This window comes from Procambarus clarkii, chromosome 5 (genome assembly GCF_040958095.1).
Source record: "Procambarus clarkii isolate CNS0578487 chromosome 5, FALCON_Pclarkii_2.0, whole genome shotgun sequence".
In the NCBI taxonomy this organism is placed as follows: domain Eukaryota; kingdom Metazoa; phylum Arthropoda; class Malacostraca; order Decapoda; family Cambaridae; genus Procambarus; species Procambarus clarkii.
In genome coordinates, this window is record NC_091154.1 from 22,546,620 (window position 1) to 22,571,841 (window position 25,222).

The window sequence follows — 25,222 nt, forward strand, 5'->3', positions numbered from 1 at the left end:
ACACACACACACACACACACACACACACACACACACACACACACACACACACACACACACACACACACACACACACACACACACAAACACACACCATATATTTTACAAGCCAGTGGTCGTTAATTAGCGCCATCTAACTACCACAAAGGCATCGTTGATTGCATCCCGTAATTGGATGGTCAACTGGTCGTTAGCGGAGGTCAGCCCTCTGTCCAGGGATGTGGTCCCGCCTGTCACACCTTGTCTCGCTGCCACACCTTGGAGAAGCTGCCACACCATGGAGAAGCTACCACACCATGGAGAAGCTGCCACACCATGGAGAAGGTGCCACACCATGGAGAAGGTGCCACACCATGGAGAAGCTACCACACCATGGAGAAGCTGCCACACCATGGAGAAGCTACCACACCATGGAGAAGGTGCCACACCATGGAGAAGGTGCCACACCATGGAGAAGGTGCCACACCATGGAGAAGGTGCCACACCATGGAGAAGGTGCCACACCATGGAGAAGGTGCCACACCATGGAGAAGGTGCCACACCATGGAGAAGGTGCCACACCATGGAGAAGGTGCCACACCATGGAGAAGCTGCCACACCATGGAGAAACTGCCACACCATGGAGAAGGTGCCACACCATGGAGAAGCTGCCACACCATGGAGAAACTGCCACACCATGGAGAAGCTGCCACACCATGGAGAAGGTGCCACACCATGGAGAAACTAACACACCATGGAGAAACTGCCACACCATGGAGAAGCTGCCACACCATGGAGAAACTGCCACACCATGGAGAAGGTGCCACACCATGGAGAAGGTGCCACACCATGGAGAAGCTGCCACACCATGGAGAAACTGCCACACCTTGGAGAAGCTGCCACACCATGGAGAAGCTGCCACACCATGGAGAAGCTGCCACACCTTGGAGAAGCTGCCACACCATGGAGAAGCTGCCACACCATGGAGAAACTGCCACACCTTGGAGAAGCTGCCACACCATGGAGAAGCTGCCACACCTTGGAGAAGCTGCCACACCATGGAGAAGCTGCCACACCATGGAGAAGCTGCCACACCATGGAGAAGCTGCCACACCATGGAGAAGCTGCCACACCATGGAGAAGGTGCCACACCTTGGAGAAGCTGCCACACCATGGAGAAGCTGCCACACCATGGAGAAGGTGCCACACCTTGGAGAAGCTGCCACACCATGGAGAAGCTGCCACACCATGGAGAAGGTGCCACACCTTGGAGAAGCTGCCACACCATGGAGAAGCTGCCACACCATGGAGAAGGTGCCACACCTTGGAGAAGGTGCCACACCATGGAGAAGGTGCCACACCATGGAGAAACTAACACACCATGGAGAAGCTGCCACACCATGGAGAAGGTGCCACACCTTGGAGAAGCTGCCACACCATGGAGAAGCTGCCACACCATGGAGAAGGTGCCACACCTTGGAGAAGCTGCCACACCATGGAGAAGCTGCCACACCATGGAGAAGGTGCCACACCTTGGAGAAGCTGCCACACCATGGAGAAGGTGCCACACCATGGAGAAGGTGCCACACCATGGAGAAGCTGCCACACCATGGAGAAGGTGCCACACCATGGAGAAGCTGCCACACCATGGAGAAGGTGCCACACCATGGAGAAACTAACACACCATGGAGAAGGTGCCACACCATGGAGAAACTAACACACCTTGGAGAAGCCTGTATTGCTTGTATGTTTGGTGTTCATGGTGTGTGAGTATCCTGGGTTAGGTAGTAATCAGAAGGCGCCAAGCCATCACGTCTATATAGTACTGGGATCAGGATAAGGTCAGGATAAAGATTTGGGATGGGATAGGGTGAAGGAATGGTGCCCAACCACTTGGACGGTCGGGGATTGAACACGGACGTTCATTTAGCGAGACCGTCGCTCTATCCTCGACCCGAAGTGGGTGGGCATCACTTGCGCTGGTAGGCAGAGCAAGGACCTTGGACTTACAAGACACTGACAGAATGTCCGTGTGGTGTAGTGGATAAAGGACTAGGGATACGAAGGTGTATGGAGCGCCTAGCTGTCTGGGTTCGAACTCTGCACGAGGATGTCTTTCTGTTCAACCTGTCCTCTTAAAAAGAACGTCGCTTTTGACCGTTTGTCCCGTATGGCCGAATTTGGACGTAATTTGAAAATGAAAAAAAAATGTAAATAAATTTGGGATTTTTTTTTCAACAACAGTAAGTTAAGGGTCCTATGATAGGTTAGGTGGGCAGGAAATTCTCATAAAGTTTCAAAGCGTTATGAAAAAGGTGAATTGAAAGTCATCTATTTTAACCTTACAGAGTCGGCCGGACGACTCAAACAGAAAACGGAACAGTACGTCACTTTTGTGAGTCGATTTCATTTCAAATTACGTCCAAATTTGGCCATAGTCCGCATACGAGCCAAAAGTGACGTTATTGTTAACATCCCTAAGGGTCCCTAACCACTCCAGGGCATACCTAACATCTCCTGGGCATAACTAACCCCTTCTGGGCATCCCTAACCTCTCCTGGGTATACCTAACCTCTCCTGGGCATAACCTATCCTCTTCTGGGCATAACCTAACCTCTCCTGGGCACACCTAAACTCTCGTGGGCGTACCTAATCTCTTCGGAGCATAACTAATCTCTCCTGGGCATAACTAACCTCTAGGGGGCATAACTAACATCTCCTGGGCATAACTAACCTCTCATGGGCATAGCTTAACCTCTCCTGGGCATAACCAAACCTCTCCTGGGCATAACCTATCCTCTTCTGGGCATAACCTAACCTCTCCTGGGCACAACTAAACTCTCGTGGGCATACCTAATCTCTTCGGGGCATAACTAATCTCTCCTGGGCATAACTAACCTCTAGGGGGCATAACTAACATCTCCTGGGCATAGCTAACCTCTCATGGGCATAACTTAACCTCTCCTGGGCATAACCAAACCTCTCCTGGGAATAACTAACCTCTCCTGGGCATAACTAACCTCTTTTGGGCATAATTTAACCTTTTCCGGGCATACCTAACCTCTCCTGGGCATAACCTAACCTCTCTTGGGCACACCTAACTTCTCCTGGGCATAACCTAACATCTCCTACGCATACCCTAACCTCTCCTGGGCATAACTAGCCTCTTCTGGGAATCCCTAACCACTAGGGGGCACACCTGACATCTCCTGGGCATAACTAACCCCTCCTGGGCATCCCTAACCTCTCCTGGGTATACCTAACCTCTCCTGGGCATAACCTAACCTCTTCTGGGCATAACCTAACCTCTCCTGGGCACAACTAAACTCTCGTGGACATTCCTAATCTCTTCGGGGCATACCTAAACTCTCCTGGGCATAACTAACCTCTCCGGGGCATAACTAACACCTCCTGGGCATCCTTAACCTCTCCTGGGCACACCTAACCTCTCCTGGGCATAGCATAACCTCTCCTGACAATAACTAAACTCTCCTGTGCATAACTAACCTCTTTTGACCATAACGAACCTCTCCTTGGGCACAATTAACTTCTCCTTGGCATAACTAACCTATCCTGGGCATAACCTAACCTCACCTAGGCATAACCTAACCCCTCCTGAGCATAACTTACCTCTCCGGCGCATAACTTACTTCTCCTGGGCATAACCTAACCTCTCCTGGGCGTAACTAATCTCTCCTGGGCATAACTATCCTCTCATAGGCATAACTAACCTCTCCTGGGCATAACCTAACCTCTCCTGGGCATAACCAGGTTAGAAGTTAGTTATGCCTCTCCGCGGCATAACTAACGTCTTCTGAGCATAACCTAACCTCTCCTGTTCATACGTAACCACTTCTGGGCATATCTACCCTCTCCTAGGCATAACCTAACCTCTCCTGGGCATAACCTAACCTCTCCTGAGCTTAACTATCCTCACCTGGGCATAGCTTAATCTCTCCTGGGCATAACAAACTTCTCCTGGGCATAACTAACCTCTCCTGGATATACCTAACCTATTCTGGGCATAATCTAACCTCTCCTGGGTATAACTAACCTCTCCTGGGCATAACTAACCTATCCTGGGCATAACCTAACCTCACCTAGGCATAACCTAACCCCTCCTGAGCATAACTTACCTCTCCGGCGCATAACGTACTTCTCCTGGGCATAACCTAACCTCTCCTGGGCACATCTAAACTCTCCTGGGCGTAACTAACCTCTCCTGGGCATACCTAACCTTTCCTGGGCATACCAAACCTCTTCTGGTCATAACCTAACCTCTCCTGAGCATAACTAACCTCTCCTGGGCATAACTAACGTCTTATAGGCATATCTAACGTCTTCTGGGCATAACTAACCTCTCCTGTGTTTATCTAATTTCTCCGGGGAATAACTAAACTCTTCTGGGCTTAACTAACCTCTCCTGGGGCATACCTAACCTCTTCTGGGCATCCCTAACCTTTCCTGGGCATACCTAACCTCTCTTGGGCATAACTAACCTCTTCTGGGCATAACTAACCTCTCAAGGGCATAACTAATCTCTCCCGGGCATAACTAATCTCTCTGGGCTTAAATAACCTCTCCTAGGCATAACTAATCTCTCCGGGGCATATCTTACCTCTCCTTAGCATACCTAACCTTTTCTAGGAATACGTAACCTCTCCTGGGCATAACTAACCTCTTCTGGGCATACCCTAACCTCTCTTGGGCATATCAAACCTCTCCTGGGCATAACAAACTTCTCCTGGGCATATCTAACCCCTCCTAGGCATAACCTGACGTCTCCTGGGCATACCTAACATCTCCTGGGCATAACTAACTTATCCTGGGCATAACTAATCTCTCCTGGGCATATCTAATCTCTCCTGGGCCTAACTAACCTCTTCTGGGCTTGACTAACCTCTCCTGGGGCATACCTAATCTCTGCTAGGCATCCTTAACTCTCCTGGGCATATCTAATCTCTCCTGGGCCTAACTAACCTCTTCTGGGCTTAACTAACCTCTCCTGGGGCATACCTAACCTCTGCTGGGCATCCTAAACATCTCCTGGGCATAACTAACCTCTCCTGGGCATAACTAACCTCTCCTGGGCATATCTAACCCCTCCTTGGCATAACCTAACCTCTCCTGGGCATAACTAATCTCTCTGGGCATAACTAAACTCTCCTGGGCATAACTAACCTCTCCTGGGCATAACTAACCTCTCCTGGGCATACCTAACCTTTCCTGGGCATAACTAACCTCTCCTGGGCATAACTAATCTATCCGGGGCACAACTAACCTCTCTCCTAGGCATAACCTAACCTCTCCTGGGCATAACAAACCTCTCCTCTGCATAACTAACCTCTCCTGGGCATAACTAACCCCTCCTGGGCATATCTAACGTCTTCTAGGCATAACTAACATCTCCTGGGCATAGCTAGCCTCTCCTGGGCATAACTAACCTCTCCTGGGCATAACTAACCTCTCCTGGGCTAACCTCTCTTAGGCATAACCTTTACTAGGTATAACCTTTCCTAGGCATAACCTCTCCTAGGCATAACCTAATCTCTCCTAGGCATAACCTAACCTCTCCTAGGCATAACCTAACCTCTCCTAGTCATAACCTAACCTCTCCTAGGCATAACCTAACCTCTCCTAGGCATAACCTAACCTCTCCTCGGCATAACCTAACCTCTCCTAGTCATAACCTAACCTCTCCTAATCATAACCTAACCTCTCCTAGGCATAACCTAACCTCTCCTAGGCATAACCTAATCTCTCCTAGGCATAACCTAATCTCTCCTAGGCATAACCTAACCTCTCCTAGGCATAACCTAACCTCTCCTAGTCATAACCTAACCTCTCCTAGTCATAACCTAACCTCTCCTAGGCATAACCTAACCTCTCCTAGGCATAACCTAACCTCTCCTAGGAATAAATTAACCAATATCGTTATGTAAACGAATTAATAGGACAATTATTTTGAATAAATGGATTAATATACAGGCGAGTATATACTGTTGTTTACACAGATCTGATGGGCTGTCGTGAAGGGCCTTCAAGTGGCTTGATGATTGGCCAATCCCTCTGCACAGAAGAGTAGTCTATCTGATGTACGAGACCTAATTAACCCAGCAGGTGGATGGTGTACGATACTTCGCCAATTAGCAAGAGTGCGCTTTGTTACTGATTAATTGCTATCTAACATTAACCAGGAATGATTGGTATGTAAAGCTTAACCAATCTACTCAATCATAGGTCAGAAGCTTAGCTACGGAGCCTAATCCACAAAAGTAGGTAACGCACTCATATGGGTGACAGATGTATAATGATTTACCAAAAAGACGCAAATACTAGTGTAGTAGTTGACTGGCGTTCGATACCTCGCCAATTAGCGCCAGTTCCACTACACAATTATAATGTAGAAACACTCAAATGCATTTAAAATTCCCGCTAAAGTTTCCCGCCAAAAATGTAATTTTCCCGCCAAAAAAGACTAGTAAATATTTATGGGAGTTGGCAAGGCTGCCAAGAGAGAGTTGCCAGTGTGTGTTTTTCCGGCATAAAGCCCTAATTATACAGTAATATATGTTTATGTTTTAGCAAGAGAGCAAATCATGACCACGATTTTTTTTTTGTTGAAATTCGGGAACAAAATAAGCCAAGGTTTGATATTTTGTGTTGAAATTATGAAAAACAAATTCCTTTATGACGGTAATATTTAGAGTGGTTGATGACGGCGTCCATTACATGGCTCTGATTGGTCTTTGTTGATGATGACGTCAACCGGGCGGCTCTGATTGGTCATTATTGACGATGACGTCAATCAGATGGCCCTGATTAGCTATTGCTGACGATGATGTCCAATAGAGTGATGCCTCTGATTGGCCGATGGTGGCGATGACGTCCATTAGAAAGCACTGATTAGTTAATGTTGATAATGACGCCTTCATAATATCCATTAAATGCCTCTGATTAGCTATTGATGACGATGACGTCATCTACGCTGATTCAACGCCATCAACGTTGATTATTCGTCGAACCAACGTCACTCCTGGATATTGAACCACTAGGTAGGTGGTTGTGATTGGTTCTTAATGAATACGGCATCAAACAGATGGATCTGATTGGCTCTTGTTGATGACCACGTGGGAAATAATCCACTATGTAAGATATAGTAATATAACATCTATATGTCTATATCCGTAGATCGCAATATAGAACCCACGTGGGTCATGGCTATATAGGGAACACAGCCACGTGGGTCATGGCTATATAGGGAACACAGCCACGTGGGTCATGGCTATATAGGGAACACAGCCACGTGGGTCATGGCTATGTATGGAACACAGCCACGTGGGTCATGGCTATATAGGGAACACAGCCACGTGGGTCATGGCTATGTATGGAACACAGCCACGTGGTTCATGACTATGTATGGAACACAGCCACGTGGTTCATGACTATGTATGGAACACAGCCACGTGGTTCATGACTATGTATGGAACACAGCCACGTGGTTCATGACTATGTATGGAACACAGCCACGTGGTTCATGACTATGTATGGAACACAGCCACGTGGTTCATGACTATGTATGGAACACAGCCACGTGGTTCATGACTATGTATGGAACACAACCACGTGGTTCATGACTATGTATGGAACACAGCCACGTGGTTCATGACTATGTATGGAACACAGCCACGTGGTTCATGACTATGTATGGAACAGAGCCACGTGGTTCATGACTATGTATGGAACACAGCCACGTGGTTCATGACTATGTATGGAACACAGCCACGTGGTTCAAGACTATGTATGGAACACAGCCACGTGGTTCATGACTATGTATGGAACACAGCCACGTGGTTCAAGACTATGTATGGAACACAGCCACGTGGTTCATGACTATGTATGGAACACAGCCACGTGGTTCATGACTATGTATGGAACACAGCCACGTGGTTCATGACTATGTATGGAACACAGCCACGTGGTTCATGACTATGTATGGAACACAGCCACGTGGTTCATGGCTATGTACGGATCACAGCCACGTGGTTCATGGCTATGTATGGATCACAGCCACGTGGTTCAAGACTATGTATGGAACACAGCCACGTGGTTCATGACTATGTATGGATCACAGCCACGTGGTTCAAGACTATGTATGGAACACAGCCACGTGGTTCATGGCTATGTATGGATCACAGCCACGTGGTTCAAGACTATGTATGGAACACAGCCACGTGGTTCCTCCAGTACCAACAAAATATCCTAATAATTCCTAATATATATTAAATTGCTTAAAACACTAAACTATTTTACTTCGTAGTATATTTACAAGTGTAACAACACAGTCTTCCAAGCCATAGCTTTCTGAGAGGAACAACCCAAGAATGTCAAACAATTCTCCTCGCCACTGTTGCTGCCCGAGGACGCAAATGGCCTCATTAATTTAAGCAATTTGTAGAAATTAATTTATAATCCGAATACTATGGGAGTGGTTTTTTAATCCGTCTTGGTAGGAGCTCGTCTCCCGAAGTCGAGCCGGATTTAGGAACTATTCTCACGAACACCAGCCGGATTTAGGAGCTATTCTCACGAACACCAGCCGGATTTAGGAGCTATTCTCACGAGCACCAGCCGGATTTTGGAGCTCGTCTCACGAACACCAGCCGGATTCATAATAAACATTGCCTCCTGGGGACATAACTCGCGCTTCGGACTCGTGGTTCAACCTTGACGCCGAGCGGACGTCTGGTCTCCTCCTCCGCCTGGGAGCCGCCGGATTACGTCCTGTTTTCGCGTTTTGGCTTTGCTACTACCGTTTGGCTTCCCTCATCAACGGTCCGGTTGTACGACGCCTGGCGCACATATCGCCTTGGGTCACGGGATTGTTGATAGATTTTTTTATGACGTGTTGTGGCTGGTTCTCCCGGCGGGTGGACTTTGTTCGGGGGCCGGCTTGGCCGAGAGGTGCCGGGGATTGGCGGGTCTTGGTGGGCTCCTGGTGTGTCCTCAGCCGTGGTGGGCTCCTGGTGTGTCCTCAGCCGTGGTGGGCTCCTGGTGTGTCCTCAGCCGTGGTGGGCTCCTGGTGTGTCCTCAGCCATGGTGGGCTCCTGGTGTGTCCTCAGCCGTGGTGGGCTCCTGGTGTGTCCTCAGCCGTGGTGGGCTCCTGGTGTGTCCTCAGCCGTGGTGGGCTCCTGGTGTGTCCTCAGCCGTGGTGGGCTCCTGGTGTGTCCTCAGCCGTGGTGGGCTCCTGGTGTGTCCTCAGCCATGGTGGGCTCCTGGTGTGTCCTCAGCCGTGGTGGTGTGGGAACCGACCTGTGAGATTTATATTTATTTAATTTATATGAATTTATATTTACGTTAATTTATATACTTCGATAGCAATTTGTATAATGATAAGTGGACTGTATTTCTGCAATAATCTCATAATCTCACAAATCGATCCTCTACACATTAGGGGGGTTTATTAAATTTATATATATGCAGCCAATCAAACTACAGAATTAGACTACATACATTGAAAAGGTTCCTTATCTTATAGTACAGCAGGTTAGTCCACCAGGTATAACTAGGGTGTAGACACCAAATTATCCTCTTTGAGGTAGCTTCCATCACCCAGTAACTGGTGCACAAATCTTCCTTCCTCGTCTTGACCTGTCAAAAGTGCGCTAGCTGTGAAGCCAGAATCCTATATATGACAAGCTATATCAGAGAAAACACTATACAGTACATGGAACAATAAAGACCTGGCTTAATTACCTTTAGTTTGAGGCTTCCACGTGCTCTAACCGGATCACCCTATATAATGACATTAATGGCCATAAATGAAGATACATGGGTTTCGGAAAGAACACTTAACTTGAATTTGTAGACAGCGTGTTGATAATGGTACACTTCTGGTTTCCATAACACTACGTCCAAGTAAATTTAACAGGAGCCGAATTTGCTCCCGTGTGAGCCTCTGGTCTAGTATAAACAATGGCTGCCCTCCTTCCTCACTCTGACGCCTGGCTTACATTGTCCACATGTCAGAAAGTGATAGAAGGGTCACATTTACTCTACTTTAATATTGATAATTAAGTTAATTTATATAAGATGTTTTTATGATGGTAAAGTCCAAAGACTAATGTATTTAAGAATAATTCCCACCATAATAGGTGGTGATTTATAATAGTATGTGGTGATGATATCCCGTTTTCTTTAGATGGTAATTCCACTACAAGTTACGTTTTCTATGGGTAACTTGTTTATACAACACAGCTATTATCTGTATGATTATTAAATGGTGTCGGATTTTCCGACAGGTGGGCTCCTGGTGTGTCCTCAGCCGTGGTGGGCTCCTGGTGTGTCCTCAGCCGTGGTGGGCTCCTGGTGTGTCCTCAGCCGTGGTGGGCTCCTGGTGTGTCCTCAGCCGTGGTGGGCTCCTGGTGTGCCCTCAGCCGTGGTGGGCTCCTGGTGTGCCCTCAGCCGTGGTGGGCTCCTGGTGTGTCCTCAGCCATGATGGGCTCCTGGTGTGTCCTCAGCCATGGTGGGCTCCTGGTGTGTCCTCAGCCGTGGTGGGCTCCTGGTGTGTCCTCAGCCATGGTGGGCTCCTGGTGTGTCCTCAGCCGTGGTGGGCTCCTGGTGTGTCCTCAGCCGTGGTGGGCTCCTGGTGTGTCCTCAGCCGTGGTGGGCTCCTGGTGTGTCCTCAGCCGTGGTGGGCTCCTGGTGTGCCCTCAGCCGTGATTGGCTCCTAGTGTGCCCTCAGTCGTGGTGGGCTCCTGGTGTGCCCTCAGCCGTGGTGGGCTCCTGGTGTTCCCTCAGCCGTGGTGGGCTCCTGGTGTGTCCTCAGCCGTGGTGGGCTCTAGGTGTTCCCTCAGCCGTGGTGGGCTCCTGGTGTGTCCTCAGCCATGGTGGGCTCCTGGTGTGTCCTCAGCCGTGGTGGGCTCCTGGTGTGCCCTCAGCCGTGATTGGCTCCTAGTGTGCCCTCAGTCGTGGTGGGCTCCTGGTGTGCCCTCAGCCGTGGTGGGCTCCTGGTGTTCCCTCAGCCGTGGTGGGCTCCTGGTGTGTCCTCAGCCGTGGTGGGCTCTAGGTGTTCCCTCAGCCGTGGTGGGCTCCTGGTGTGTCCTCAGCCATGGTGGGCTCCTGGTGTGTCCTCAGCCGTGGTGGGCTCCTGGAGTGCCCTCAGCCGTGGTGAGCTCCTGGAGTGCCCTCAGCCGTGGTGGGCTCCTGGAGTGCCCTCAGCCGTGGTGGGCTCCTGGTGTGTCCTCAGCCGTGGTGGGCTCCTGGTGTGCCCTCAGCCGTGGTGGGCTCCTGGTGTGCCCTCAGCCGTGGTGGGCTCCTGGTGTGCCCTCAGCCGTGGTGGGCTCCTGGTGTGCCCTCAGCTGTGGTGGGCTCCTGGTGTGTCCTCAGCTGTGGTGGGCTCCTGGAGTGCCCTCAGCCGTGGTGGGCTCCTGGTGTGCCCTCAGCTGTGGTGGGCTCCTGGAGTGCTCTCAGCCGTGGTGGGCTCCTGGTGTGCCCTCAGCTGTGGTGGGCTCCTGGAGTGCCCTCAGCCGTGGTGGGCTCCTGGTGTGTCCTCAGCCGTGGTGGGCTCCTGGTGTGCCCTCAGCCGTGGTGGGCTCCTGGTGTGCCCTCAGCCGTGGTGGGCTCCTGGTGTGCCCTCAGCCGTGGTGGGCTCCTGGTGTGCCCTCAGCTGTGGTGGGCTCCTGGTGTGTACTCAGCTGTGGTGGGCTCCTAGTGTGCCCTCAGCTGTGGTGGGCTCCTGGTGTGTCCTCAGCCATGGTGGTCTCCTGGTGTGCCCTCAGCCGTGGTGGGCTCCTGGTGTGCCCTCAGCCGTGGTGGGCTCCTAGTGTGTCGTCAGCCATGGTGGGCTCCTGGTGTGCCCTCAGCCGTGGTGGGCTCCTGGTGTGCCCTCAGCCATGGTGGGCTCCTGGTGTGCCCTCAGCCGTGGTGGGCTCTGGTGTGTCCTCAGCCATGGTGGGCTCCTGGTGTGCCCTCAGCCGTGGTGGGCTCCTGGTGTGTCCTCAGCCATGGTGGGCTCCTGGTGTGCCCTCAGCCGTGGTGGGCTCCTGGTGTGCCCTCAGCCGTGGTGGGCTCCTAGTGTGTCGTCAGCCATGGTGGGCTCCTGGTGTGCCCTCAGCCATGGTGGGCTCCTGGTGTGCCCTCAGCCGTGGTGGGCTCCTGGTGTGTCCTCAGCCGTGGTGGGCTCCTGGTGTGTCCTCAGCCGTGGTGGGCACCTGGTGTGTCCTCAGCCATGGTGGGCTCCTGGTGTGTCCTCAGCTGTGGTGGGCGGCCGGCTTCTGCTCTGCCGGGGAACACTGGATGACTTTTGCGTTTTAGTTGGGGGCCGAGTTTTGGTTCTGCTCCCCAGTGTTCTCTGTGTGGGGCGGGGCGGGTGTTGGTCACCCTGGGGCACTGCTGGGGCTCCCCAGTGTTCTCTGTGTGGGGCGGGGCGGGTGTTGGTCACCCTGGGGCACTCCTGGGGCTCCCCAGTGTTCTCTGTGTGGGGCAGGGCTGGTGTTGGTCACCCTGGGGCACTCCTGGGGCTCCCCAGTGTTCTCTGTGTGGGGCGGGGCCGGTGTTGGTCACCCTGGGGCACTGCTGGGGCTCCCCAGTGTTCTCTGTGTGGGGCGGGGCGGGTGTTGGTCACCCTGGGGCACTGCTGGGGCTCCCCAGTGTTCTCTGTGTGGGGCGGGGCGGGTGTTGGTCACCCTGGGGCACTCCTGGGGCTCCCCAGTGTTCTCTGTGTGGGGCGGGGCTGGTGTTGGTCACCCTGGGGCACTCCTGGGGCTCCCCAGTGTTCTCTGTGTGGGGCGGGGCTGGTGTTGGTCACCCTGGGGCACTGCTGGGGCTCCCCAGTGTTCTCTGTGTGGGGCGGGGCGGGTGTTGGTCACCCTGGGGCACTGCTGGGGCTCCCCAGTGTTCTCTGTGTGGGGCGGGGCTGGTGTTGGTCACCCTGGGGCACTGCTGGGGCTCCCCAGTGTTCTCTGTGTGGGGCGGGGCTGGTGTTGGTCACCCTGGGGCACTGCTGGGGCTCCCCAGTGTTCTCTGTGTGGGGCGGGGCTGGTGTTGGTCACCCTGGGGCACTGCTGGGGCTCCCCAGTGTTCTCTGTGTGGGGCGGGGCGGGTGTTGGTCACCCTGGGGCACTGCTGGGGCTCCCCAGTGTTCTCTGTGTGGGGCGGGGCGGGTGTTGGTCACCCTGGGGCACTGCTGGGGCTCCCCAGTGTTCTCTGTGTGGGGCGGGGCTGGTGTTGGTCACCCTGGGGCACTGCTGGGGCTCCCCAGTGTTCTCTGTGTGGGGCGGGGCTGGTGTTGGTCACCCTGGGGCACTGCTGGGGCTCCCCAGTGTTCTCTGTGTGGGGCGGGGCTGGTGTTGGTCACCCTGGGGCACTGCTGGGGCTCCCCAGTGTTCTCTGTGTGGGGCGGGGCCGGTGTTGGTCACCCTGGGGCACTGCTGGGGCTCCCCAGTGTTCTCTGTGTGGGGCGGGGCTGGTGTTGGTCACCCTGTGGCACTGCTGGGGCTCCCCAGTGTTCTCTGTGTGGGGCGGGGCGGGTGTTGGTCACCCTGGGGCACTGCTGGGGCTCCCCAGTGTTCTCTGTGTGGGGCGGGGCTGGTGTTGGTCACCCTGGGGCACTGCTGGGGCTCCCCAGTGTTCTCTGTGTGGGGCGGGGCTGGTGTTGGTCACCCTGGGGCACTGCTGGGGCTCCCCAGTGTTCTCTGTGTGGGGCGGGGCTGGTGTTGGTCACCCTGGGGCACTCCTGGGGCTCCCCAGTGTTCTCTGTGTGGGGCGGGGCTGGTGTTGGTCACCCTGGGGCACTGCTGGGGCTCCCCAGTGTTCTCTGTGTGGGGCGGGGCTGGTGTTGGTCACCCTGGGGCACTGCTGGGGCTCCCCAGTGTTCTCTGTGTGGGGCGGGGCCGGTGTTGGTCACCCTGGGGCACTGCTGGGGCTCCTCAATCATCTGCCTGTCTGCGTTTCTTTGCCGCGAGGCATATTACTTTCCAGTGATTGACGGCACTTGTTTCGCGATTAGGCTTGGCGTCTCACCTTTACGGGCTTGGCGATTAACCCTTCCCAGGTACGCCGGGGCGCCTCTGACCCCACGGTCGTCGTCGCCCTACAATCAATAACAACAACTCGCTCTTCTCGGAACATTTTACTGGTGGTTAACAAACTGTATTGACATAACTACCTGTGCCTTGTCATAGTCCAATTAGCGTGACCAAACTGTGCTCTGATGTTAGGGATCAACAGCGTCAAGTAATCTGAGGAGAAGTATTGACCGACTCAATACTTCTCAATGGTCATCCCTGCTTTTCTCTTGATTATAATAATTCATATTGTCTGGGGACACAAAGGAAATAGTTCTGATTGGTCATTATTGGTGATGACGTCAAGGAAAGAGTTCTGATTGGTCATTATTGGTGATGACGTCAAGGAAAGAGTTCTCATTGGTCATTATTGGTGATGACGTCAAGGAAAGAGTTCTCATTGGTCATTATTGGTGATGACGTGAAGGAAATAGTTCTCATTGGTCATTATTGGTGATGACGTCAAGGAAAGAGTTCTCATTGGTCATTATTGGTGATGACGTGAAGGAAATAGTTCTGATTGGTCATTATTGGTGATGACGTCAAGGAAAGAGTTCTGATTGGTCTCTGGTGACAATATCAGCCAGTTAAATGAACTAAATGACGTGGTCTGAGTGGTTATTTCCAAATGTCAACAAAAATGGAATAATCTGATTGGTCCTCGATGGTCCCTGCTAAATGCCATAACAGTATGTTAATCCCCTTGTTATGATATATAATGGGAAAACAATGATCTAATTGGCGATCTGAACGCGCACTCTAGCTGGCCATTGGCTGCTGGAGGTCAAGCAATTCGCAAACAATCAAATTGCAATTTGGCATGCTTTAGAGGCAAACAAATGAAGCAAACACACACGAACAAACACAAATGGGAAGACTTTCTTTCACTGATGCCTCTGTTCTCTTAGAAGTAAATAGGTACGTGGGAGTGTGTGAACACTCACAAAGTTGAAATTGCGGGGTTGAGCTTCGGCTCTTTGGACCCGCCTCTCAACTGTCAATCAACTGGTGTACAGATTCCTGAGCCTACTGGGCTCTATCATATCTACATTTGAAACTGTGTATGGAGTCAGCCTCCACCACATCACTGCCTAATACATTCCATCTGTTAACTACTCTGACACTGAAAAAGTTCTTTCTAACGTCCCTGTGGCTCATTTGGGTACTCATCTTCCTCCTGTGTCCTTTTGTTCGTGTTCCACCCGTATTAAATAGTTTGTCTTTGTCCACCCTGTCAATTCCTCTGATAATTTTGTAGGTGGTGATCATGTCTCCCCTTATTCTCCTGTCTTTCATAGACTTGAGATTTAATTCACGTAACCTTTCCTCGTTGCTCATGCATCTCAGTTCTGGAACTAGTCTGGTGACATACCGCTGAATCTTCTCTAACATTGTCCTCTCTTTAACTTGGTATGGACTCCAGACTGGAGCTACATATTCCAGGCTTGGTCTTACATAAGTGGTATACAAGATCCTGAACGATTCTTTATACAAGTTTCTAGAGGCAGTTCTTATGTTGGCCAGTCTAGCATATGCCGCTGATTGTATCCTTTTGATGTGGGCCTATGTGGACATGTTCGTTGTGATATCAACCCCCAGATCTTTCTCTCTATTTGACTCTTGCAGGATATCACCTCCCAGATGGTACCTTGTGTTCAGACTTCTACTCCCGTCGCCTAATTTCATTATTTTACACTTTCTTGAGTTGAACTTTAGCAGCCATTTTCTAGACCATTCCTCCAGTTTATCCAGGTCATCCTGTAGTCTCTGTCTATCTCCATCTGTCTTGATTCTTCTCATAATTTTTGCATCATCAGCAAACGTTGAGAGGAATGAGTCTCTACCCTCTGGAATATCGGTGACATGTATTAGAAACAGGATGGGTCCAAGTACAGAGCCCTGTGGGACTCCGCTGGTGACATCTCGCCACTCTGATGTCTCCCCCCCTCACCGTTACTCGTTGTTTCCTGTTGCTTATATACTCCCTTATCCACTGAAGCACCTTATCTTTTACTCCTGCTTGTTTCTCTAACTTTATTAACAGCCTCTTATGGCAAAAGACCTGTGACATAGGTTTTCTTACAGTCTACGAAAATGCAGTCTGCCCACCATTCTCTTTCATTTCTAATTTTTGTCGCTTGGTCACAGAATTCTATTAGACCTGTGAGGCACGATTTACCATCCCTGAACCCATGTTGGTGGTGCGTTACAAAGCTTTTTCCCTCCAGATGCTCTACGAGCCTTTTCCTCACGATCTTCTCCATCACCTTGCATGATATGCAAGTTAGGGAAACTGGCCTATAGTTCAGTGCCTCGTGGCTGTCACCCTTCTTGTATATTGGGACTGCTTTGGCTGTCTTCCAGCTTTCCGGTAGGTCTCCTGTTTCCAGTTACCTATTATACACATTAGAGAGTGGCACACTTAATGCCTTTGCACCTTCTTTTAGTATCCATGGTGAGATTCTGTCAGACCCAACAGCATTTGTCACATTCAGCTCCAACAGACACCTTTTGACCTCATCACTGGTGAGGTCAAATTCCTTCAAGGTTGCTTGGTTTGCCTCCTCCTCATTTAGTGCAGGGGCTTCTCCTTGTTCTTTTGTGAAGACCTCCTGGAATCTCTTGTTGATATCTTCACACACCTCCTCGTCATTCTCTGTGTATCTGTTCTCCCTTTTTTCAGTTTCATCACTTGTTCCTTCACTGTTGTTCTCCTCCTGATGTGGCTGTGGAGCAGCTTTGGTTGGGTCTTGGCTTTACTCGCGATGTCATTTTCATTTCTGGCCCTCTGGTATCTCTCCCTGCTCTCCGGTGTTCTGTTATTCCTGGAGTTTCTCCATGTTTTTGTACTCAATTGCTTCGCTATCTTATCTTGAAGTTATCTTGAGATGATTTCGGGGCTTAGCGTCCCCGCGGCCCGGTCCTTCGACCTGGCCCCTTTTTTGTTATGTATCCCCAGGAAGCGGCCTTTAGCAGTTGTCTAACTCCCACGTACCTATTCACTGCTAGGTGAACAGAGGCATCAGGGTGAAAGAAACTGCCCATTTGTTTTTTCCTCCGCCGGGGATCGCACTCGGATCCTAAGGACTACGATTCCCGAGCGCTGTCCACTCAGCTATCAGGTCCCCAGCTAAGTGGTGCGTGCTATACAGGCAGTCTTGTATGTACATTTACTAATTTGTATTTAATATCTATATATCCAGAATCGAGCTATTAGCTCTTGGACCCCGCCTCTGTAACCAATGAATTTTTCAATTAATATTTTTTCAACCACTCACAAAAAAAGTTTTGTAAAAAATTTTGATTGTCAGTGAACCCAAATTATAACTAGAACCAAAATAAAAAAAAAAACGGGGGAGAAAAGCTTGATAAAAAGAGGTCTGCGAAAGTTTGAGGATTGAAAAGTACGGAAAGTTTTGCCAAGAGATTGAAAAGGATCAGATTTTCCTCCCAAGATAATCACCGCCGCCTCCTAGACGAGGTCGTTAACAGCAGTTTACCTCCAGTATACCTTGAGAATACCAGGAGTATATCTGAAGTATTCAAAGTAAATATCTGGAAAATTCCTGGAGCATACCTAGAATACACCTTCAGTGTACCTGGAGTATACCAGTAGTAACCTTGAGAATACCTGAAGTATTCCTGGAGTATACCTGCAACATATCTGAAGCATACGTGTAGTATATGTATATACTTGAAGTATACCTTGAGGATACAGGAATCATAGCTAGAGTATACCTGTAATATACTTGGAGCATGCATTAGTATACCTAGAGTATACCTGGAGTATATCTGGAGTATACCTGGAGTATACCTGGGACATACCTGGAATATGCCAGGTATGCCCCAGTTAGACATTTCTTTAAAAAAAAATTGATTGGGGTAACAAGTCTTCTTTAACGGGGTTTGTTTACTTTATGAAGAAAATCCAGCCCGTCCTCGACTCAAGTCCATTACATCCAGCGGTCGACCCCACAGACGCATTCATAAATTTTAATATGCTGTTCATTCAAAGCGGGAATTTCCTCAAGTATAAATTAATATTATAATATATTAGCATATTGTGTATATATAGGTATAAGTTAGGTTTGGTTAGATGTTTAGGTTCTGTTGGCGATTATTTGTATTTGTAGTACGTGGGTGAAGCATTTATAGCGTTGTGATTCGAACAAAATTCGTCAGTGAAACACTTGTTCCGGATATGTTCGAACGTCAGCAGTTGTGAGTCGTGTGTAAACCGCTTTTCATTCATAAACAGGGAGTTTGGCGGGTGCATGGAATCACTTTTGGATCTTTGTTTGGAGGATGGGCTGAGAAAATCCGTTAAAATTGGCGGGAAACCAGTCAGGTGATTCACGAGTCAGGTGAATCATGAATCAGCTGATTCATGAGTCAGGTGAATCATGAGTCAGCTGATTCATGAGTCAGGTGATTCACGAGTCAGGTGAATCATGAGTCAGGTGATTCATAAGTCAGCTGATTCATGAGTCAGGTGATTCATGAGTCAGCTGACAGAAGACATTAAAGATCCAAAAAATAAATAGACATTCGTTAATGATTTCATTTCCTACGTTGAAGAGCAAACTTATGTCTCCGAGTCTCTCTGGGTTTGTTGTGTTGCTTGCCAGTCTTAGACTTGCTATATTGCTTGCCAGTCTTAGACTTGCTATAGTGCTTGCCAGTCTTAGACTTGCTATATTGCTTGCCAGTCTTAGACTTGCTATATTGCTTGCCAGTCTTAGACTTGCTATATTGCTTGCCAGTCTTAGACTTGCTATATTGCTTGCCAGTCTTAGACTTGCTATATTGCTTGCCAGTCTTAGACTTGCTATATTGCTTGCCAGTCTTAGACTTGCTATATTGCTTGCCAGTCTTAGACTTGCTATAGTGCTTGCCAGTCTTAGACTTGCTATATTGCTTGCCAGTCTTAGACTTGCTATATTGCTTGCCAGTCTTAGACTTGCTATATTGCTTGCCAGTCTTAGACTTGCTATAGTGCTTGTCAGTCTTAGACTTGCTATAGTGCTTGCCAGTCTTAGACTTGCTATATTGCTTGTCAGTCTTTGACTTGCAATATTGCTTGTCAGTCTTAGACTTGCTATAGTGCTTGCCAGTCTTAGACTTGCTATAGTGCTTGTCAGTCTTAGACTTGCTATAGTGCTTGCCAGTCTTAGACTTGCTATAGTGCTTGCCAGTCTTAGACTTGCTATAGTGCTTGCCAGTCTTAGACTTGCTATAGTGCTTGCCAGTCTTAGACTTGCTATAGTGCTTGCCAGTCTTAGACATGCTATAGTGCTTGCCAGTCTTAGACTTGCTATAGTGCTTGCCAGTCTTAGACTTGCTATAGTGCTTGCCAGTCTTAGACTTGCTATATTGCTTGCCAGTCTTAGACTTGCTATATTGCTTGCCAGTCTTAGACTTGCTATATTGCTTGCCAGTCTTAGACTTGCTATAGTGCTTGTCAGTCTTAGACTTGCTATAGTGCTTGCCAGTCTTAGACTTGCTATATTGCTTGTCAGTCTTTGACTTGCTACATTGCTTGTCAGTCTTAGACTTGCTATAGTGCTTGCCAGTCTTAGACTTGCTATAGTGCTTGTCAGTCTTAGACTTGCTATAGTGCTTGCCAGTCTTAGACTTGCTATAGTGCTTGCCAGTCTTAGACTTGCTATAGTGCTTGCCAGTCTTAGACTTGCTATAGTGCTTGCCAGTCTTAGACTTGCTATAGTGCTTGCCAGTCTTAGACATGCTATAGTGCTTGCCAGTCTTAGACTTGCTATAGTGTTTGCCAGTCTTAGACTTGCTATAGTGCTTGCCAGTCTTAGACTTGCTATAGTGCTTGCCAGTCTTAGACTTGCTATATTGCTTGCCAGTCTTAGACTTGCTGTATTGCTTGTCAGTCTTAGACTTGCTATATTGCTTGCCAGTCTTAGACTTGCTATAGTGCTTGCCAGTCTTAGACTTGCTATATTGCTTGCCAGTCTTAGACTTGCTGTATTGCTTGTCAGTCTTAGACTTGCTATAGTGCTTGCCAGTCTTAGACTTGCTATAGTGCTTGCCAGTCTTAGACTTGCTATGTTGCTTATCAGTCTTAGAATTGCTATGTTGCTTATCAGTCTTAGAATTGCTATGTTGCAATCATCATAGTAAGTCTAAGACTGGCAAGCAAAATAGCAAGTTTAAGACCTGAAAGAAAAATAGCAAGAGTAAGACCTGGCAAGCAACATAGTAAGTCTAAGATTGGCAAGCAACATAATAAATCTAAGACTGGCAAGCTACCCAGTAAGTCTAAGACTTACTGTGTTGCTTGTCAGGTCTTACACTTACTATGTTGCTTGCCAGGTCTTACACTTACTATGTTGCTTGCCAGGTCTTACACTTGCCATGTTGCTTGCCAGGTCTTACACTTGCTATGTTGCTTGCCAGGTCTTACACTTACTATGTTGCTAGTCAGGTCTTACACTTGCTATGTTGCTAGCCAGGTCTTACACCTACTATGTTGCTAGTCAGGTCTTACACTTACTATGTTGCTAGCCAGGTCTTACACTTGCTATGTTGCTAGCCAGGTCTTACACTTAGTATGTTGCTAGTCAGGTCTTACACTTACTATGTTGCTAGCCAGGTCTTACACTTAGTATGTTGCTAGCCAGGTCTTACACTTGCCATGTTGCTAGCCAGGTCTTACACTTAGTATGTTGCTAGCCAGGTCTTACACTTACTATGTTGCTAGCAAGGTCTTACACTTGCCATGTTGCTAGTCAGGTCTTACACTTACTATGTTGCTAGCAAGGTCTTACACTTGCCATGTTGCTAGTCAGGTCTTACACTTAGTATGTTGCTAGTCAGGTCTTACACTTGCCATGTTGCTAGCCAGGTCTTACACTTGCCATGTTGCTAGTCAGGTCTTACACTTAGTATGTTGCTAGCCAGGTCTTACACTTAGTATGTTGCTAGCCAGGTCTTACACTTGCCATGTTGCTAGTCAGGTCTTACACTTGCCATGTTGCTAGCCAGGTCTTACACTTGCCATGTTGCTAGTCAGGTCTTACACTTGCCATGTTGCTAGTCAGGTCTTACACTTGCCATGTTGCTAGCCAGGTCTTACACTTGCCATGTTGCTAGCCAGGTCTTACACTTAGTATGTTGCTAGTCAGGTCTTACACTTGCCATGTTGCTAGTCAGGTCTTACACTTGCCATGTTGCTAGCCAGGTCTTACACTTGCCATGTTGCTAGTCAGGTCTTACACTTAATATGTTGCTAGCCAGGTCTTACACTTAGTATGTTGCTAGCCAGGTCTTACACTTGCCATGTTGCTTGCCAGGTCTTACACTTGCCATGTTGCTTGCCAGGTCTTACACTTGCCATGTTGCTAGTCAGGTCTTACACTTAGTATGTTGCTAGTCAGGTCTTACACTTGCCATGTTGCTTGCCAGGTCTTACACTTGCCATGTTGCTAGCCAGGTCTTACACTTGCCATGTTGCTAGCCAGGTCTTACACTTGCCATGTTGCTAGTCAGGTCTTACACTTAGTATGTTGCTAGCCAGGTCTTACACTTAGTATGTTGCTAGCAAGGTCTTACACTTGCCATGTTGCTAGTCAGGTCTTACACTTAGTATGTTGCTAGTCAGGTCTTACACTTGCCATGTTGCTAGCCAGGTCTTACACTTGCCATGTTGCTAGCCAGGTCTTACACTTAGTATGTTGCTAGCCAGGTCTTACACTTACTATGTTGCTAGCCAGGTCTTACACTTACTATGTTGCTAGTCAGGTCTTACACTTAGTATGTTGCTAGCCAGGTCTTACACTTACTATGTTGCTAGCCAGGTCTTACACGTACTATGTTGCTAGCCAGGTCTTACACTTACTATGTTGCTAGCCAGGTCTTACACCTACTATGTTGCTAGCCAGGTCTTACACTTACTATGTTGCTAGTCAGGTCTTACACTTGCTATGTTGCTAGCCAGGTCTTACACTTAGTATGTTGCTTGCCAGGTCTTACACTTACTATGTTGCTAGTCAGGTCTTACACTTACTATGTTGCTAGTCAGGTCTTACACTTACTATGTTGCTAGCAAGGTCTTACACTTGCCATGTTGCTAGTCAGGTCTTACACTTAGTATGTTGCTAGTCAGGTCTTACACTTACTATGTTGCTAGTCAGGTCTTACACTTGCCATGTTGCTAGCAAGGTCTTACACTTAGTATGTTGCTAGCCAATCAGAGACTAGTATGGTGCTTATAAATCATTTATTATAGTATATTTAAGTTTAATACATTGTTACTTGAGTCCCAATCTTCTATACTACTATTACTGGTAAAAACTTCTAAGTTAATTACACGAGTAAGACTTTGTTAGTGGCAAGTTTAAGTGGGCTGACTTAGTGATCTGTGGTCAAGATCTATAACCTCTCTGGTAATATATGTAAGTTTATATGTACATTAAACTTTGAAACTTACTTGGCTAAAGAATTTTTAGTGGTTAAGTTCCTGAGCTCATTATGTGACTGTAGTCTCCCTCCCCCCTCATAGGGTGGTATGGGGCCCACTACCCAACAGAATGGGTAGTAGGCACCCGTCAGTCTCAGGAGACTACGGAGATGCGCTCTAGTAGTCGGTCTGGAGTAGCCTCTCCAGGGTACAAAGCCAGGGTAGGTTGATATGGAGGAGAAGCTGTTACCCAGGTAGCAGGTCACCCCCTCTCTACGGCGCCGAAAGTCTCCAATGGAAAGGCAAATGCCAATAAGATTAGTTCCAGCGCCGTCGCTGGAACTGTCAGAACTAGGTTGAAGACAACAACGAACTGCCCCTAGGGGGCTCCAGCTCCGAAGTTGACCTCGAAGTTGGTTAAAGACGGCACAGGGACTCCAAATGCGGAGAAGAACCACCCCTTCAAGGGTATGAACGACCCCAGCCTCCTGAAACAGAGCTTGGGGCCGCACGAGCCCCAGGAGGCGGACGTCACGGTCCCCCACCTACGGGTTCCAGACAGAGATCGTCACAACCCTCTGTCACCCGAGGCCGACCTCCTTCCCTGGTGTTACAGGCATTAATATTAGAGGTCTTAATATTAATGGATGTTACAGGCCCTGATGTTACAGGCCCTGATGTTACAGGTCCTGATGTTACAGGTCCTGATGTTACAGGCCCTGATGTTACAGGCCCTGATGTTACAGGCCCTGAGGTTGCAGGCCCTGAGGTTGCAGGTCCTGATGTTACAGGCCCTGATGTTACAGGTCCTGAGGTTGCAGGTCCTGATGTTACAGGCCCTGATGTTACAGCCCCTGATGTTACAGGCCCTGATGTTACAGGCCCTGATGTTACAGGCCCTGATGTTACAGGCCCTGAGGTTGCAGGTCCTGATGTTACAGGCCCTGATGTTACAGCCCCTGATGTTACAGGCCCTGATGTTACAGGCCCTGATGTTACAGGCCCTGATGTTACAGGCCCTGATGTTACAGGCCCTGAGGTTGCAGGTCCTGATGTTACAGGTCCTGATGTTACAGGTCCTGAGGTTGCAGGTCCTGATGTTACAGGCCCTGATGTTACAGCCCCTGATGTTACAGCCCCTGATGTTACAGCCCCTGATGTTACAACACCTGATGTTACAGGACCTGATGTTACAGCCCCTGATGTTACAGCCCCTTATGTTACAGGCCCTGATGTTACAGCCCCGGATGTTATAGCCCCTGATGTTACAGCCCCTGATGAACGCTACACATTTACGGAATTTAATATTCGTTTGAGTTTTCTGATATTCATTGTATGTATACTATTGTTTGCTATTAAGGCCTCAGCAACAGTAAACTGTTGTGGTGGTCTTAGTAACCCTCCAGAGGTTGATTAATATAAACTGAAATAGATAGATAGAGAGAGAGAGAGAGAGAGAGAGAGAGAGAGAGAGAGAGAGAGAGAGAGAGAGAGAGAGAGAGAGAGAGAGAGAGACAGAGAGAGAGAGAGAGAGAGAGAGAGAGAGAGAGAGAGAGAGAGAGAGAGAGAGAGAGAGAGAGAGAGAGAGAGAGAGAGAGAGAGAGAGAGAGAGAGAGAAAGAGAGAGAAAGAGAGAGAGAGAGAGGTAAGTTAGGGAGGCAGCCAGGGAGGCAGCCAGGGATGAACACTATTGATGGCGAGAGGAACTATTGAGGCAGGAGTCCCTCAGAGAGAGCCAAGGGACCAACAAGGTCAGGGGCGCCCTGATTGCAATTGCAAGATGAATACTCGCTCGACCTGCAGCACGCTACTCAACGTTGCGACAATCTAGCGACCGGATGACGCCTTGTGCCATTGGCTGCTTGTTCAATCAAGCGCAACAATCTAGGTTGTACTTGATTGTTGGGCGTAGCAACAATCAGGGTTGTAAACTTGGTTGTACGAGCCAAGTACAACAATCACAGCTACTTGATGTTCGACGCTGTCAAACATTCACTTGTTTATCCCATTTACGTGAAAATTGTAATAGTTTGGAAAAGAATTTTTTACATTAAGTTCATTTTTCGGAGCTATAATACTTTTGGATGTTCGAACACCTGTTCGAATACCCTGGGGATTCGAACTCTTCTTAATATACCATCTGGTATACTAAATCTGAATTCCTTCTTGGAATATAAACGTTATTATTCCTCACGAGAATTTAAATGTTTTATTCTAAAACCTATTTACTTACTAAGTTTTCTAACTTTCTATATTTACTGAGTATTCTAACTTTCTATATTTACTGAGTATTCTTACTTTCTATATATATACTGAGTATTCTAACTTTCTATATATATACTGAGTATTCTAACTTTCTATATTTACTGAGTATTCTAACTTTCTATATTTACTGAGTATTCTAACTTTCTATATTTACTGAGTATTCTAACTTTCTATATGTATACTGAGTATTCTAACTTTCTATATTTACTGAGTATTCTTACTTTCTATATATATACTGAGTATTCTAACTTTCTATATTTATTGAGTACTAGCAGTACCCGGCCACGCGTTGGTGAGCCACAGCAATCTTCCCCTGTCCCCCAGTCCTATCCACCATCCCCCCCCCCTCATCCGTCTCCTCGGTTTCCCAACCATTCCCCACTCCACCATCCCCTCTTCCTTCCCACCATGCCCCACTCCCCTATCCCTTTGTCCTCCCCATCATTCTCCATTTCCCCGTCCCCTCGTCCTTCCCCACCATTACCCCC

The 25,222-nt window shown here is 48.7% G+C and overlaps 3 protein-coding genes across 3 annotated transcripts; 2 read left to right on the top strand and 1 right to left on the bottom strand.

Moving 5' to 3' along the window:
- The first annotated feature begins 296 nt into the window (after positions 1 to 296).
- On the top strand, positions 297 to 1,658 carry LOC123765531 (putative testis-expressed protein 13C). The gene has a single exon (XM_045754186.2). It carries the CDS (start codon positions 297 to 299, stop codon positions 1,656 to 1,658), a length of 1,362 nt encoding a protein of 453 aa, XP_045610142.2.
- Positions 1,659 to 18,605: 16,947 nt separating this feature from the next.
- On the bottom strand, positions 18,606 to 21,408 carry LOC123765540 (gastrula zinc finger protein XlCGF26.1-like). The gene is made up of 2 exons (XM_069302945.1): positions 21,350 to 21,408; positions 18,606 to 20,169 (listed from the first exon to the last, which is right to left on the bottom strand). Exons 1-2 carry the CDS (start codon positions 21,406 to 21,408, stop codon positions 18,606 to 18,608), a joined length of 1,623 nt encoding a protein of 540 aa, XP_069159046.1.
- Positions 21,409 to 23,113: 1,705 nt separating this feature from the next.
- Positions 23,114 to 23,887, top strand: LOC138351302 (periaxin-like). The gene has a single exon (XM_069302950.1). The coding sequence runs from the start codon at positions 23,114 to 23,116 to the stop codon at positions 23,885 to 23,887; it is 774 nt and encodes a 257-aa protein (XP_069159051.1).
- Positions 23,888 to 25,222: the final 1,335 nt, after the last annotated feature.

Excerpts from the sequence above, each read along its gene's own strand:
- LOC123765531 (XM_045754186.2), top strand. The coding sequence starts at position 297 with ATGGAGAAGCTGCCACACCATGGAGAAGGTGCCACACCATGGAGAAGG.
- LOC138351302 (XM_069302950.1), top strand. The coding sequence starts at position 23,114 with ATGGATGTTACAGGCCCTGATGTTACAGGCCCTGATGTTACAGGTCCT.
- LOC123765540 (XM_069302945.1), bottom strand. The coding sequence starts at position 21,408 with ATGGCAAGTGTAAGACCTGGCAAGCAACATGGCAAGTGTAAGACCTGG. Across the intron at positions 20,170-21,349 it reads AAGACCTGGCAAGCAACATG|CAATTCTAAGACTGATAAGC; the intron begins GCAAGTGTAAGA and ends ATTGCAACATAG.